A 17,823-nucleotide genomic window follows, 5' to 3' on the forward strand; every position below is an offset into this window, starting at 1 on the left:
TCTTTTTCAAGCCTTCTCATATCCTACCCCACTCCTGGCTCTGAGCAAAGAGCAATTTATAAGATAATACAGTATCTAGAGAAAAACTGATAAACTAACATAAAAGAATTGTGCAGAAACTACTTTACCGTTCGAAGTTTATTACAGTATCTTTAGTTCTTATTGCATATACTGTTACATGCCTTTTACAGTCAGGATTATATTTATAGGATGCTCAGTCTAGCAGATATTGTGTTTATTGCTTCTCTCTTGAAAATCAGGAGCATGCAATGAAATATTTGATGTGAGGTTATTGTTTCAAAAAGTGAAAAACTACTTAGGTTTAACTGAGGAGGGAACATGATCTTTATGGGTTTATATGCAAAGTTTAATTTTGGTTTTATGCAGAGTTTGCATAGTTCATGATTAGTTTCTAATGAAAAACGAGATGTGTTGTCAGTGAACTTGAACAAGATCAGGTGACAGTAGCAAACAGAAAAATCTGAAGAAGAGGCATAACTTTTAAAGTAGAAAGGTCCGCAAGAACTGCCTGAAACAAAAAACAAAAAGAATTATTACTAGCAAAGTGAAGACTGTGAAATAAAGCACATCAGAAACACCACCACAGTGTAATGTTGGCATCAACACATACTCTTAAGTTCTTTGGATTTGTCCTAAATCTTTCTACTAAAGCTGTAACTTTCCTTCTTTTTTTCTGCATATATGAATGTTAGTACATGTGCAAAATGCTAAAATGTGCAGTAGAAAATAACCTGGACTTTAGACTTCAGCCTTCTTCAAATATACAAGGTAGCCTGAGTTTATAAGAGGTCTAACATTTCAACTTGCTGCTATAAATAAACGTACATTATGAATCCTAGTCCCGTTATCCTAGTGTGCGGACTAACGGACTGCAGGAAATAATTCTGAGATGGAACTAATGTTTATTCAGTTGCAAGATACATAAACATCCTCTTCCCTTTAAACAAAGAATGGATGCAGCTATTTTAAGGATAAAATTTACATTTCTGTGAGAGATAAATACAGTAATAAGGTAAGCACTATTTAATTGAACCATATTTCAGGTATAAATTTTACCATTAAAAAGAAATCAGCTTTAAATAATTAACTCAAAATTAAGAAGGGCCACTATGTTTCCTTACAACATCATCCAAAAACTTGCTCTCTCAACTAGTTTTTCTTTGTTCTGTGAGCATCATGCATGGACTTCAGTGATAATGAGGAAGTACCAATAGTTTTTATTAAAATTACTGGGTATCTGGTTTCCCATAATGGTTATAATGGTTTCCTATAATAATCTTGTTTATGCCCTTTTCATAAGAAGACTATTTTCAAGTAATTAAGGAAATTTGATTACTTAATATTACTTAGCTTGGAACTTACAGGTTTTTCCAAGTTAAAAAATCTGGCTACATGAAACGTGTGTCCTATGCATCAGACACTAAAATGACTGAGCCTGGCAATCTCTCAGGAACTATTTCCATCCCATCTGAGTGAAACTTATCCTTACTTCAGCTGCGGCCAGTGATGTCACCTCCATCAGGTTCACTGCTCGGAAAGCAAACACGGCAGCTGCCAGGACTGGAAAAGAATGAACACTATGTCAATTGCTGGCCCGCTCCTCGGCCGGCACAGTTACTGCTAGCTCTGCCCACAGCCCACGACATGAAAGCTCAGATCTGCTCAGATCTCAGGGCTGACCACACCCCTGCCTTCGGAGTGAAGGTCTAGTGAGGAACGGAAATCGTCTACTCAACAGTTCCAATGGCCAGACAAATGGAACACCACAGTTTTGGGAAAAAAATAAATAAATGATCTTTAAAAAGCCATTTTATAAATTGTTTCATTCATAACAGTTTTTAAATGGCGTGAAGATCTAATAAGTAGCTTATAAATTAAGGTTTTGATACAAGTTTATTTTGATATAGCAATGGAGAAGCTTCTGAAAAGTTATATGGAGTTGAAATTTTTTTTTTTTTTTTTTTTTTGTAGAGACAGAGTCTCACTTTACCGCCCTCAGTAGAGTGCCATGACATCACACGACTCACAGCAACCTCCAGCTTTTGGGCTTACGCGATTCTCTTGCCTCAGCCTCCCGAGCAGCTGGGACTACAGGCTACAGGCGCCCACCACAACGCCCGGCTATTTTTTGGTTGCAGTTTGGCAGAGGACGGGTTTGAACCCGCCACCCTCGGCATATGGGGCCGGCGCCCTACTCACTGAGCCACAGGCACCACCCGGAGATGAAATTTTTAAATCATGTTTCATATGTATTGAGGAAGTATCCTAATAGAAACATAGCTTTAAAAGCTTTTCTTAAAAACATCTTTATAATGATTTAAATTTTCACACACAGTACGGGCTTTTTGAGAGTGTCACAAATGGATACGTCTGTGGGGAGGGCTGCTGTGGGACTTTCACACTGAAGTTGACTACAGGAAAAAAAGTTGAAACTTTGAAAAAGAAAACCATTATAGGACACCTTTCAAGTGAATAACATACATTAAATAGAAAACAACACTTGAATTATTGTTTCTGTTAAAGATACGCATATAGAAAAAGGACTGTTAACATGCGGTCCTTATATAATCTACCACGGAACTCCATGGGAGGGAATGAGTCGTGAACGATAGCAAGACCAGTAAGCGGCAGGTGCCATCTGGAGATAACGCTCGACTTCTGCCGATTTTCTTCCATCACCAGTGATGGAAGTGTATTCCCTGCAATAAGTCGTTGAAGCTTAGGAAATTAGTGGTAAGAAATATTCAAAGTTATTTGCAAGATTGGTTATTTGCATACCTACTGAAACATTTATATATTATAAAATACATTTTTACAGTGGGAATAAAAATAGCAATCAATTCTCACACCAATTTTCTGAGCTAAAACTTAGCCCATTTTACTAATGTAGAACATGAAGCACAGTGGGTAGCGTGACATGTTCAGAGTCACACAGCCAGAAAAGGGCAGAGCCTGGCCTTGGAGTCTGCATCTAACCACTCTGTGAAAACACTGCTGAGATGAGGATAAGCAGTAATGACTCATCCCTCACATGAACATCTGGGTGCTTTGCTGGGAATCAGCTCTCTGCTGTCCCTCACGATGCCTTTCCAGAGAATGCCTGAAGGAAGATGCTATGGTGGGCCTGGGCTCTGCTATGTGGGAGGCTGTGCCTGAGGAGTAGAATTCCTGATCTGGAGCTTCTTAATTTCCCCAGATAGAAGCAGAACCAACCCGTGCCTGGGAAGCACAGGTACTTTTCTAGGGGATGGGCTGGCAAAAAAACGTTAGAACTAGCAAGAGAGAAAAGTCTGGAGAGAAAAAGACGGTAGGGGTAAAAGTTCAAAAGTCAAGTCAGCTGGAATTCTTCATATGTAAAAAGAGATACAAGCCATCTCAGACAAAGGATTTACTCTTTAATTGAAAAGAAGAAAACGTAACACATTGTTGACTGGCAATTTTCCACAGAAACCATCCATGTTACCAGGTAACTTGGTCAGCAATCTGTTAAGTACTTTAAAGTCTCTCAATTCATGATTACAAGAATGTCATAAAACAATTTCTGTGAACCATCAATTTTTTACAGCTTCCCAGTATCTGGGTTATTTTGTATAGTGGAGACATTTTAGAAGCTAAGAAATACAATCACTATTTCCTTTTTTGTGTATAACTGAACAGAGTCACAGAAGCTTGACAGGCTGGCCAAATTTTCTGCTGTAGCAGGAAAGAGTTATACACAGTGAGAAACTGTTTTTCCAAGGGCAGATAAGAGGGGGTGAAGTGCAGTTCACTAATTGCCCTCAGCATCCAAGATGATTATGTGCTCATGGCCTTTATTTATCTTGGTGTCACATCACAGAAGTTCCTTCTGCCTGCTTCATGTTTGGTTTGCCCAGCCCTTCCACAGAACAGAGTAGTTTACCAAGGAGAAAAGATCTATACTTTGGAGTATTTTCAACTTAAATTGTGGCTTCATATGAAATGTAGAAACTCTGTTTTCTTTTGGTCTTTTACTTTGATTGTAAGCAAGTCTATCATGAAGGTTGAGACATTTTAGCCATAAAATGTTCTGAAAAGGCTCAAATACACAATTAAAGCCAGTGAAATTTTTTAAAATATTCCTGAAGACTATATAATAACTTACTTGAACAAATAAGGTAGTCCCAAAAAACTCATACCAAAAAAATTTGAAATAATCACAACGAATTTGTATACACCTAGATGAAATTATCAACCCAGTGACTCACTTATCAGAATCCCATGGCAGAAAAGGTTCCATCAGTCTAGTTCTGTTTCTAGATGTTCTAGAATTTTTCCTTTTTGATTTTTAAAAAGCACTGGGGGAAAGTGAGTGGACGTAATAATATGAATTACATTCCTACCTATTCATCAGTAACTTTTTTATTAACACACTCAGCTCACAGCAAAGTGCCTGGCTTAAAGAAATCACAGCATTCTATATACATTTATTTCTCTTTTCCTTCAGTTTGCTAAAGGGTAATAAGGTGCCAAATGAGAGAATTTAAATTGGAAGAGGCCTTGAAGGTTTTTTAATTCAACATTTCTTTCCCGGTACAAAGCCTCTTAACCCTTCTTCAGGTGACATTCTACTTTTGGAAAGACCTACTTATTAGAAAGTACCGTCTTATACCGAGCCCCCTTCTTCAACATGCTTTAATGTCTTTTAGAAATGATGCCAAATGCTATAGTAAGCACTTTTCAGTATTTCTGGCATACCCAGAGGAGAATTATTTGGTGGAAAGTCTAAAATCCTGTCACTTGAGAAATGATTGCCGAAACAAGGCCATTTAGCTTAGAAAATAGAAGACTTTGGGGAGAAGTGGGGATATAAGAGGATAAAAAAACACGATAATGACCTTAGTTTAATAGGAGTACATTTTAACAAGTCATATTATCCAGAAATGAAATGGGCCACCTGGAAGGCAGGGATTACTTAACAGTGAAGTATTCAAACACAGGATAAAGACTACTTGTCAGAATGTTTAAAATAAGTTAGACCCGGAGCCCTCTCAGAGTCCTTCTATCTCTAGATTATATATATGTGTCACTTCCATTTGGCCAAAAAAAATGAGGACAGATGATTCTTTCTTAACTTATACTTATGTGGGTTGGAAAAAACAAAACAACCCAAGAGAGAAGGATACTAGGAGTTGTTACAAGTCTTAGTCCGTGATATCTCTGATTTCAGTAGGGGTGACATTTATCTTCAGGGTGCTCTTCTTCAACTAAGCATTAGTTCTACAATAGCCCAGAGAGGCGATTTTTACAACGCTTTTAATCCCTGATCTCCACCTATTGTTGTGAAAACCTAATAATTATTATCTGAATTTCCTGATAATTCCAATGATAAAAATTACTGAGTTTACTATGCAAAAGAGAAGCAAAATAATATAATTAATAAGAAGTATGTACCTCAGGTATTATGATACAGTTGCCTTGGGCATATATCTATTATAAGACTGGCTTAAATATTAAATAAGAGATGAATGTATGGCTTCCTGAAAAAAAGATGAAATATTTTTTTTGGTTTGAGAGAATACCTAAAAGAGAAAACCCAGCTACCAGGACAGAAGTCAGAGACTAGGAAAAAAAAAAAAAAGTTTTAAACTTTTAAAAGTTTTAAATTCAGTATAAACTGAGGTCCACAAGAGCTGAGATGTCAGCTACGTGAGGAGGGTTGGTCTCAGTTTGGATGGAGGTAGCTGAGAGGAGCAGAGAACAGACACGGAGGCAGTCGGGAAGGCCAGACAGAAAGCAAATGTGTCTACACTCCACTGCACAGACCTCATAGGTGCTGGGGGATAGTGAGCCCTGCCTGGACTAAACAAGGGAGAAAGGGAAGGAGGGCAGGAAAGAGAAAACGTGAGCTTTCCTGGGGGACTAGAAGGAAGACTAGGAAGAGGCCGGCGTTAGGCAGTGAGACAGAGGTGTCAAGACTGCAGAATCTCACTGGTCTTCAAAGCCAGATAAATGTGTTAAACGTTTATGAATTAGAAATGGCAAAAAACTGTAGACTCAAACTCCAATTACAGATGGTGAATGTTAGAAAGGAAAGGGGACCTTTGCTAATGGAAAAGCATATATTTTAAAACAAAGCATTTACTCTTACCAGCAAGAATTTCCAGAGAGTTGTATCCCAGGATTCTATCCCAAAGAAGCAAGAGTTGATCTGTAGCTAAGTATCCAGAGAAAGCGCGAACCATCCACTTAAATGATATGCGAAGTCTGTAAGCAAAGAAGAATGAAAATGAATTTACCAATGAAATCTTTTCTTATGAAAATGCAATATTAGAAGAGCCTAACCAATTCTATCGTTAAGGCAGCTCCTTTGACACTCTTAGAAAACATGTAGGTACAAAAAACTCAAGTACTTTCTTAAAAGCTGCAAAAGAACAGTGGTAAGAAACCATGAGCGCTCTAATTAGTGGTCTTAACGTATTAAGAAGAATATATATGCTGAGCCCTTCTTTATTTAGAGCTCAACATTTATAAAACCCACTTCTACATTCTGTTTTTCAGAGTGTATAAGAATTAGCTATCAATGAGCTTATCTTCTAATAGTCTTAACAATCCCAAGCAAACCATAATAATTTGAATTTTTATTCAAAATGCTTCAAAGAATGTTCAATGGCTTCATATTTTTTCAATTTAATAAATCATTTTTCTACATTTCAGTCAAATGACCACATAGGCTGAATAAAATAAAATAACCAGCTGGAGTTTTGAAGGATAAAGAAAAACAATTTTAAAACTACAAGACCTTATAGATAGATTTCTGATTTTAAACTCTTCATTTTAGTAAGGAGGTCATCAAACTCTGAAAGGTCAACCAGAAAATTCAACAGAATTCTGTTTTACTAAAACAACAACAGCAACAACAACAACAAAAACCAGTCTAAGATGTGTGAGATCAGACCATTTGTGAGTAGCTTATAACAAAAATTTAACTCTAAAATCAGGATATGAACTCTTTGGCTCTGGCTCTTTAAGAGATAAAACTAAGTCCCTCCATTTTTGTATTATATTAACATCTAAAAATCACTTGACTATCTGTGAGGGGAGTAAGCCAAACTCTTTGCTGGAATTGTTATTATTCCAATAAACAGCTGTGCTATTCTCTTAAAGAGAATAACGGACCCAGAGCTTCCTTGGTTAGTGTCATTGTGTTAATTCTCTAAAGGCTGAAAACGATCCCCAAGTTTTAGAAATTCCTAAATATTGGATCACTGTTGTTCTAATATAACAAAGTACATGTAAACAATAGTATTGATAAATTAAGTGTTTTTTGGTTGGCTTTAGAATATCTCTTTACAGATGCAAAAGAAACTTTTGGCACTGAATATCTTAATACTCAAAATAACTTCAACTGGTTTCGTTTTACTCAAATTCTCACAGGGTCACATTAGAGGAACAGTACCCCACATCCCTATCTCCAGACACATGAATAGTATAGCATCTGTTTTTAGAAATAAGTTTATTAAGGTATAATTTACATACGGTAATGCTCCCTTTATCTGTAGTTTGTTTTCTGGAGTTTCAGTTATCCACGGTCAACTGTGGTTAAAAAATATTCAATGGAAAATTCCAGAAATAAATAATTCATAAGTTTTATTTATTTACTTATTTATTTTGAGACAGAGTCTCAAGCTGTCATACTGGGTAGAGTGCCGTGGCATCACAGCTCACAGCGACCTCAAACTCTTGGGGTTGCTGTGATTCTCTTGCCTCACCCTCCCAAGTAGCTGGGACTACAGGCACCCGCCACAACACCTGGCTATTTTTGTTGTTATTGTTGTTGTCATCAGACCTGGGCCAGGTTCGAACCTGCCAGCCCCGGTGTATATGGCTGCCACCCTAACCACCGAACTATGGGCGCCGAACCAATTCATAAGTTTTAAATTGTGTACTGTTCTGAGGAGCATAAGGAAATCTTGCATGATCCCCACCCCAGAAATGAATCACCTTTCTGTCCAGTGTAACCACACTCACTATATATGCCACCTGCCTGTTAGTGACTTAGAGGCCTTATAGGTTATCAGAGTGACAGTTTTAGTATTGCAGTGCTGTGTTCAACTAATCTTTATTTTACTTGATAATGGCCCCAAATTTAAGAGTAGTGAGAATGGCATATTGTTATAACTGTTCTATTTTATTATTAGTTATTGTTGTAAATCTCTTACTGTGTCTAATTCATAAATCTAACTTTATCTTAGATATGTATGTATAGGAAAAAACATAGTATATGTAGGGTTTTGTACTATCCATGGTTTCGGGCATCCAGTAGTGATCTTGGAACATATTCCCTGCAGATAAGGGGGACTACAGTATAGTAGAATTTATCCTTATTAATTTATAACTCTGTGAGTTTCTATGAAGAAGAATCAAATGGAAATTGTAGAACTGAAAAATACAAGAACCACAAACCCCACAAAAAGCTTTGTACTATTGCTTACATGCACTTTGTTATATTAGATGAATCCAATAGCAAAATGGAAACAACTGAGGAAAGATTCAGTGAAGTTGAGTTTATATATCAATAGAAATGTCCACTCTGAACCAGAGAGAAAAAAGGACTATAAAAAAAAATGAATAACAGGGTGGTGCCTGTGGCTCAAAGGAGTAGGGCGCCAGGCCCATATGCCAGAGATGGCAGGTTCAAACCCAGCCCCGGCCAAAAACTGCAAAAAAAAAAAAAAAAGAATAACACTTCAGGACATATTAGATAATACTAAAAGTTTTTTCTTATTTTTCTTTTACCCCAAAAGTTTTAGAGGAATAGTACCCACTATTCCTCTAAAAGGAGAAATAATCCCAGAAGAAAAGGAGAATCAGTATGGTGCAGAAAAAATATCTGAAGGAACAGTAGATGAAAACTTCCCAAATTTATGAAAACTTCCCAAATTTAGCAACAGATATAAACTTACAGATTCAAAATGCTTAGCAAACTCTAAATAGGATAAACCCAAGGAAATCCATGCCTAGATAGGTTATAATCAAACTGGGGAGAACTAAAAACAAAGATCCTGACAGCAGTCGGAGAATAATGAGGATGGATAATATTTCTTCTTGAAATGCTCAGTAGAATTTGCCAGTGAAGGACCTCAAGTTTGTTTGTAGGTAAAATGTGATTAATTAAAGACATATTTTGTAAACCCTATGACACCTATCAAAAAACATGTTTAAAAAATATATAAATAATAATCCAACAGTAGAGATAAAACAGAATAAAAATGTTTAACTCAAAAGTAAGCAAAGAAAGAGAAAAAAGGAATAAACAGCAGATGTGACAAATAAAAAATTCTATCAAGAAAGATTTCAATCAATATTAATAAACATTAGTTATAAAGTGTATAAACACACCAATTGCAAACAAGACCCAACAATACCTTTGACAAGAAATCCACTTGAAAAATAAAGATATCGGCAATCAATATATTAAAATTAAAAAAAATAAAGAAGAATACATCATGAAAATTATAACCAAAAGGTGGCCACATGGCCAGGATTAAAAAAGGACATTACAAAGTACAAAGGGATCAATTCTTCTAAAAACAAAGCTTCAAAATAGATGAAGTAAAAACATATATAGCAATGAAGGAAGAAATAGACAAAATCCACAATTAGATAATAGATACTCTAACACTTAATTCTCAAAAATCAATAGAAAAAGTAGACAAAAAAAAAATAAATGTATAGAAGGCTTGAACAATGTTATCAACAAACGACCTCATTTGCCTCTATAGGACATTCTGCCCAACATTTGCAAAATACAAATTCTTTTCAAGTGTACATGACATATTCACCAAGATTGATCATATTCTGGGTCAAAAATACCTCAACAAATTTAAAAGAACTGAAATCATATAAAGCATGTTGTCTAACTGCAACAGAATTAAAATAGAAATCAGTAACAGAAAGATATCTTTCCAAACATTTAGAAATTAAACTTTTATATAACCCATTTTCAAAAAGGGAATCATAAGAGAAATTATAAAATATTTTGAAATGAGTAAGAACAAAAAGATAACCTATTAAAATTCGTTGGATGGAAGTAAAGGTGTACTTGGAGGGAAATTTATAGGTAAGGTCACTGCTTATGTTAAAAAAAGAAGAAAGCTCCTAAATCAATGATCTAACTTCCACCCTAAAAGAGTAGAAACACAAAAACAGAATAGGCAAGCAAAAGGAAGGAAATAATAAACACAAGAGCAGAAATGAAATGAAAACCCCAAAACAACAGAGAAAAGTCAATGGAACCAAACTGGTTCTTTCAGAGATGAGTAAAATTGACAAACCTCTAGCAAAATAATTAAGAAAAAGAGAAAGACAATACAAATACTAATCTCAGGACTAAGAAATGTGATGTTACCACTAATCCTATAAATGTTTAAAAGCTAATGAAGAATAAACTCCGTGAGACTGAGGCAGGAAGATCATTTGACATGAAGAATTTAAGACCAGACTAAGCAAAATGATACTCTGTCTCTACTAAAAATAGACAAATGAGCTAGGCGTGGTGGCATCCCAGCTACTCAGGAGGCAGAGGCAGGAGGATTGCTTGAACCCAGGAGTTTGAGGTTGCTGTGAGCTAGGCTGTGCCACAGCACTCTAGCCTGGATGGCAAAGTCAGACTCTGTGTCAAAAAAAAAAAAAAAAAAAAAGATAAACTACAAATAAAAAAATAGGAAATTATGAATAATTTTATGTCTAAAATATAGTAACTTAGATGAAATGCATGAACTAGTGAAGCCCATTCAAGAAGAAATAACCTGGTTAATCCTACATCTATTAAAGAAATTAAACTCAAAATTAAAAAGCCTCCAACATCAGTTTCATTTATGAAAACCTTTTAAAAATTGATTTATATAATGACAATCAGAACTTTTATACATTCTCCTGCATATGAATTTTCATGTTTATCATAAATCACTGAAATAAATTAGTTCCTTTTAATGAATAAAGTATACTACATATAAATAGGCTAGAAAAAAAATAAACTTTAGTTTCTAGCAATGTAGTAAATATCTTTATCTTAGTAAAGAAAAGCCTAGTTATACTCCAGTGTTCATTTCACGATAGCCAAAAGAAATCAATTCACAAGTTAAAAAAAAAAAGAGTCTTGTGTTCAACACAAACTATTTCTGCCATACTCTTGTATAATCTTAATCATGAACAGAATTTTGTTTTTTAATGGCCACAAAGAAAAGAGCATCAGTTCACTATTATCAGTGGATGACACGAGGTATTGCTTTACATAGTGCATTTCTAAAACATCTCAAATTCAGTGGTACTTTATAAAGATAGCTCTACTTTTATAATCATTTGATCTTGAAACATCTCTATGAGGTAGGAATTTTATTGATTTTTAAGATAAAGAAACTGAATTACCTTGATATAAAAATAAAGAAATTGGGGCTTAGAAAAATTAAATAATTTTCCTAGGATTATGGCACTTAAAAAATGGAAATTGAATCTAGGTTAAATTTCCACCCATTCAGCCATCCATCTGCAATGGATTCAGTGTGAAGACAAATAATTATACAACACTGTTCTATTTCCCATTAACTCCTTTTGTGGCCCCCCAAAGTCCCTACTCTTTTCTAATATGCTCTTCTTAATAGGAAAAAAATAGTTACAGAGAAGACAGGAACAAAACATTGGTAAATCATTTAGAAATTTCTGTCGCTATAGACATTGTTAGTGAAAAAGAGAAAGAGAACCAATAATGTTGAAGTCTGGACCTATTCTACTTATCCATATATGACTCATACCGAGATCAATCAGTAAATTCAAACTTTAGAAAGGAGGAGTCACAGTGTACAACCACAGGTAGGTTGCTGAACATGTTTCCTTTAGCAAAAGACAGCAAACCGGATAGTTTTCGTAGCTTGTTCTCTGATTTGGTCTATGCTGACTTCGTATTATCACATTTCTCAGATAGTATTTATTTTCCCAAATATTTGCCTCAGTTTTGGCTAACATCTTTCATTCTGAATAGAAATTAGTTCATTCTGGAGATTCTTGTACCAGATACAAAAATCCTGGTAAAGAAGACTACACTAAGATTTTGGTAATTCTTTAAAGAATTTTTGGCACAACGTTGTTACAATTCACAACTTAATAATTATTGTTTTATTGGGGAAATTGTTAGCTTCACTTTTCTGAAGAATTACTCCATTTATGCAAGTGTTTTACAATGATAAATAAAGAGCTTTCTGTTATGAAACCTTTCTCCAACTAGGAATGAAAAATACTTACGGTTGAGCCCCAATCTCTCGTAGATGATAGAAGAGTTGGGGGAGATAGGTTTGAAGAAGAGTTTCAAACAGCAAACATAGTGACACAATACCCTGAACACAACAACAAATCATGAGAGTCAAATATTTTAGTATTTAAAATTAACTATGCCAACAAATTATCCACCTGGAGAATAAGGAAGACTATCAACATAAATATTCTTCATATTAATTAAGAGTGAAAAATAGGAACTGCACTAATGGATCTCTAACCTTGTGTTTAAAGATATATTTTATCCCTCTTTATATACATACTGACACAGATTGCTAAGGGTTCTTCTTTTTAACACAATAGGCTTCCCACACAACCCAGTATCTAATACTTGTAAGCCACAGATGATCATTAGGCCCAGGAAAATTAGTTTTTCCAGTTTCCAGGTATTTCCCTAGTGCTACAGCCACATCCTTTACTCTCACTCCATAGATGTTCCTTCCCCTACAGACTCATTCATTAGGAAAAATATTTCCTGCTTTTCCTCACCCTTTGTTTGAAATCTACCCCCAGGAAAAGAGCAGCTGCTGAACGCTTGAAATTTACAGAAGGAAGTTATCAAACAAGAATGTTTGATTACTTAGTATACACATTTTTTATATTTTACTGAACTCTACTTTCTAAAAAGTATATTATTTGTAAAGTACAAGAAGTAACTGATTTAAACAGATGGTATTTCAAGTACTTTTTTTATTTGACAACTCTGAATAAAGTCTTTCTTGCAGCTCAGCATTCCTCAGCGTTGATCTTTGTAAGAAAGTTTTAATCCTCTTTTTAAATTTCTAAAGAAAAAAGGCTGTCAGACTTCCAAACAGTTCGGTATGGCTACAAGCCAAAGAAGGAGATCACTGCCTGTAAGTCTTTGTTCCCCTGAATAAAGAAAGGGCTGAGGCAGGGCTGGCTCAATCAATCTCTGAAAAAGGACACCTCAGGGCCAGCCAGGAAGAGAGAAGGAACGCCCAGAGCTGCCCAGTGTCAGGCTTCAGCGCCCAGCACAGGAAGAACATCACTGGTGTGTACTGCGCAGCCCATGTTTTAAATACTGAAGCATAAAATAGTATAGAATATAAGAGTAAGAAATCTGGCTCTAAGAATGAGCTATTAGAAAAGAAAATTATTAATACTAATTGTTATTAATATTTCTGATTCTTCTAGATTAAACATTAAGATAAGAACTAAATCAAGTTTTCTTAGAAATAAGAAACCTGAGATAATTGGTGGCGTTTTGCTTGTTTATCTGTGACATCCTGGAATTCTGTGATTAGCAAAACCTTCACTACCAATGTAAGAACAAAACTGGAGATGAAGGAAGGTGGAATGGGAATACACAGGCTTAGACTGGAGGGATGAAGAACAGCTATCTATTGAGTGCCAGTAACACAGTCTCTTCTTTAGGGAAATTTGGTAGCCCTGACAGACACTCCAATCCAGTGTTTCTTCTGGAGAAGCAGGAAAGTTACCTACGAGTAGCCCAAAGCAGGTCCAAAGTGGGGGAAAAGCACGGAAATAAAATAAACTCTGCTTTTACTCAGCTTATGGGAAGGAAAAAAAGAGATATGATAACAGAACAGCCAAAATGAAACAGATGAAAATGCTCAACTCCCAATAGGCTTTTCCTGGACTCTCATTCTGAGGGCAAAGGAGCTTTATATTGAATAAATACATAGAAAATATCTTGTATGATAAATGATAATTGACCAAATATGAAATTGACAAACAAGTGACAAATGTTTGACTTTCATTAATAAAGAGTTGATGATGATGATGACAGTAACTATAACAAAAAACATTTATTTACCAAGCACCTGCTATGAGCCAACTACTAACTACCCTAAGGGCTTTGCAGACATCTCTACAGCACTACAGATGATAGACATTATCAACTTCATTTCACAGATAAGAAACCAGGAAAGAAGGTAGAGGCATCTTTGTCAAGGATAATAATACATTCCATGTTTTTTCTTTTAATATATAATAGATAAGTTAATTATAGCTGATAAGAGTTTTTCCTTTCTAATTATTACCAAAAATATTTAAATAATAATTTCATCTTCTCTTTAATTTATGCTATAAAAACTGTTGCTTGACATCACAAAGAAAAATTTGTTGCTTTGTAACTTAATTGAGTAGAAGACGTTTTCTTAAAGAAAAACAGAATAGATTAAAATCTGATTTAATGCGATTTTTTACGAACTTACAGAAGGATGAGAAGAGATGGAATGAAGTCTGAAGAAAAAACGCACATACATCTCACGGAATATCTGATACAATTTGGAAGGTTCATGGTATAGAAAACAAAGTGGTGCAACTGAAAGAAAAAATTAATTGATAATACTTCAGACCTAGTAACAGTTTTTAAATAAATTCATGAAATATGAAGGAATAAGTCAATATTTTATAGTAATATATTCATTCATAGACACGTTTAAGATCATACATTTTCATTTTGAAAAGAGGATATATGTACATGTAAAAATTAGAAAGCCATTAAATATTATAAAGAGAGGAGTTAATACAACTATTATAATCCCAACTAAACAGCTAACTAAGAATGACATAATGGAATTACATAGAAATATTAAAACTTCAGCATAACCTATAAAAACTGCATGAAGTCAAGTTCTTCTTTTTTAACTAAAGTGGAAAGAAAATAAAATCAGGCAACTCATTTTAATTTTGTCCCACAAAGGATTCAGGCCATTTTTCAAAATTTTTAATTTTGTAAGTCTGGTAAGTAAAATATAAAGTGATTTATAACTTAACTTTTGGAATCACAGTCTTCAATTATTAATAATTCGAACTAATTCAATTTGAAAATAAAACTTTCGCATAATAACTTCATGCTATTGGTCTATATTGGCATATCTCCATATATATCAGATAGTTTCATCGACTTAAAACAATCTCAGGCGCAGGGTTTATTTCTCTAATTATGCAGAATTAAGTCTCCTTTTGCCCCAGTTCCTAGCAATTAAGCACAGGAGGGTCAACTCAAGCAGATACTCCACAGCTGGATGTCAGAAAGTCCAAATTTTGGAGCCCAAACTGACCATGTGATTTTTTCACACTCATGTGGTCATGCTTTCCATTTTTTCAAGCCTCATGAGTTTTATGCAGATACATAAAACTGCATTAGCTAGCTATTAATTTTAATAAAATGCCTTACTTATAGGGTGAGTTCAAACGATATAAACTGGGCAAGTAAGTTCTGAGGTTCTATAACATGTCGGTGATGCTCTGAGGGCAGTAGGCATGAGGTGAGGGGGACACCAGTGAGCCAATTTAGCTGCCTTTGAAAAACAGGGAAATATTTTAAATGCTTGCAACCACAAAAGTCAATTCTCTAGGATAAAGGGCACGTCCAGTATTACTGATAGATAAGTAAATAACTGAAAACTAGAGTTACAAGTAAGAAATTTTACTTTTTCTGAGTAGCAAAGAGAAACAAATACATGTAAAAATAACTACTTGTGTGTATATTATACACATAAAACTTATATATATATGTCCTACCATTTCAAAACTAATTTTTAAAACTCATTTTATTATAAAAATAAATTGCTATGTATTAAAATAGCCCAAATTAGGGTATTCTATATATGTATAAAAATAATATCAAAAATAACTCATAGCCTGATTTGCAATAACAACCTACAAAAAGGCAATGTGACACAAATAGATTGTATTATTATAAATTCAAAGTGAAGGTTGAAGTTTATTTACTTTTTAAAAATAATGCATGTTTCCTCTACTTTTAAAAGTTATTCACCTGTAAAAACCTATAATCTAAAGATAAAATCTGAATGGGATAAAATCTAAAAATGGGATTCATAAAATCCCACTTCCAGTGAAGAAATGAAGAGATGAAGCACTTTTCTACAAACATATAAAATATAAAGAACTTTCTAATTAGTTATTATTCAAGATACCATGTTTGTTTATGTTAAATTCTCTTCTGTAGCTATGAAATCGAAAAGCTTTAGTCCATTATACACACATATATAATATGTAAAAAAAATTCTACATGACTTAATTGTTAATTTGAAGCATGTTTCCCTATTTGGTTCTTCCATAAAAATGAATTTAGCTCATTTTTTAAAATCAATTAAATACTACATTGTAGGAATTTGCTTGTGAATTCATAACGTGCTTTACACCTACAATAAAACTTCATTAACCTGCATAAACGGGAGAGGAAAAGGCATTTTAAATTAGAGAAAAATTCTGAATCAGTTTTTAAAAGAGAAAGTATTATAATTTTAAGGAAATATAGTAACCAAAGCTGAAGTGGCAAAGTGCTAACTAAAATTCCTTAGAGATTATTTGTGATTATTTTAGTATACGGATTCTAAATAAGTGGTTGCTGGTAAAGCATTTGTGAATGTTTAAAATAGTTCTCTAAAATAGTATAAAAAAATTCTATATCAAATATTTCAAATCATTGCTAACAAATGTTTTCCCTTTGGATGTATAAACTCCAGCCATAAATGTGAACAGGCAGAGGCTGAGTCAAAGATGTATTTTGAACACTGAGAACTCCTAGATTAAACTTTCATGACATCAAGTAGCCTGCAACCCATTCAAGTACAACTTCTAAAAACTATTTATTTACTTGAAGAATTCTTGCAGTTGGAATTATTAAAATAGAAGGATAGAACGGCAAACATTTTTATTATTAGAAGTAAAAATACATTCTTAATCTTTTACAGTTTTCTATTTTAAATTCCTATGTTTACAAGAGAAATATGCTCTAAGGTCACTATAACATTATGTATTATGTTATGAAATTCTGATAGCTCAAGAGAATAAAGTAAAGTACCCTATTATTCAAGCCTGTCTAGCACCATCAAGATAACATAAAGTCCCTAAGTGCTTCAAATTCTTTCCACTGTATGCCAGTTTTAAAAGTTTTATATTATGTCACTTGCCATGACCGTCTGATGATGAACACTGAGGTACTTTTTACAAAGCAAAGTGTTAACTTATTGCTGATTCATATTACAAGGGTAAAAAACATCAATGAATTTTTTTTCTAGATGCAGAGGGTAGATATAAAGGGGACAACAATCCTTAACATTAAAATTAAAAAATTAGGTGGCATTAAGGAATAGCGTGTCCTTCCTCTTGCTAATCTTCGCTAAGCTTCTTGCCTTCCTCATTCAGTGACACGTGGGGCCAGAGGCACTCTGAGCTCACAAATCGCACATGCGTCCTCTGCGTGTGGGGGCCTCAGGATGACCTAATGTTCTAATGTCATTGTTGCTGCGCATACCAGTAGCCTGGAGAAACCATGAGCTCAAACTCAGTGCTGTCCCTCCTTAGGATTCTGACGATCGCTTCTCGGCCTTTTGGCTAAGATCAAGTGTAGAATTCTTTCTGATCTATTATTTTTAAAAAAGACTCAAAAGAAATAGGTAACAGAAATTTAAGCAATATGATTTGATACCTTTCAGAGCTAAATATTAATGTGTATTTCTAGTTTCCACTGGATTGAAAGATGGTAAACCACAGGAC

At 34.4% G+C, this 17,823-nt stretch overlaps 1 protein-coding gene and 1 pseudogene across 1 annotated transcript in view; one reads left to right on the forward strand and one right to left on the reverse strand.

The window, feature by feature from the left end:
• Positions 1-321: 321 nt before the first annotated feature.
• Positions 322-17,823, reverse strand: part of TBC1D19 (TBC1 domain family member 19) — a 128,910-nt gene continuing 111,408 nt past the window's right edge. Inside the window, exons 17-21 of the mRNA XM_053577513.1 lie at positions 14,508-14,617; positions 12,280-12,371; positions 6,131-6,246; positions 1,511-1,581; positions 322-529 (exon numbers count right to left, since the gene is read on the reverse strand). Coding sequence (XP_053433488.1) covers positions 455-529; positions 1,511-1,581; positions 6,131-6,246; positions 12,280-12,371; positions 14,508-14,617 — 464 coding nt within the window. The 3' untranslated portion in view covers positions 322-454. The remainder of the gene's footprint in view (positions 530-1,510; positions 1,582-6,130; positions 6,247-12,279; positions 12,372-14,507; positions 14,618-17,823) is intronic.
• Positions 17,642-17,813, forward strand: LOC128576170 (uncharacterized; annotated as a pseudogene).

This window comes from Nycticebus coucang, chromosome 23 (assembly GCF_027406575.1).
Source record: "Nycticebus coucang isolate mNycCou1 chromosome 23, mNycCou1.pri, whole genome shotgun sequence".
NCBI lineage: Eukaryota > Metazoa > Chordata > Mammalia > Primates > Lorisidae > Nycticebus > Nycticebus coucang.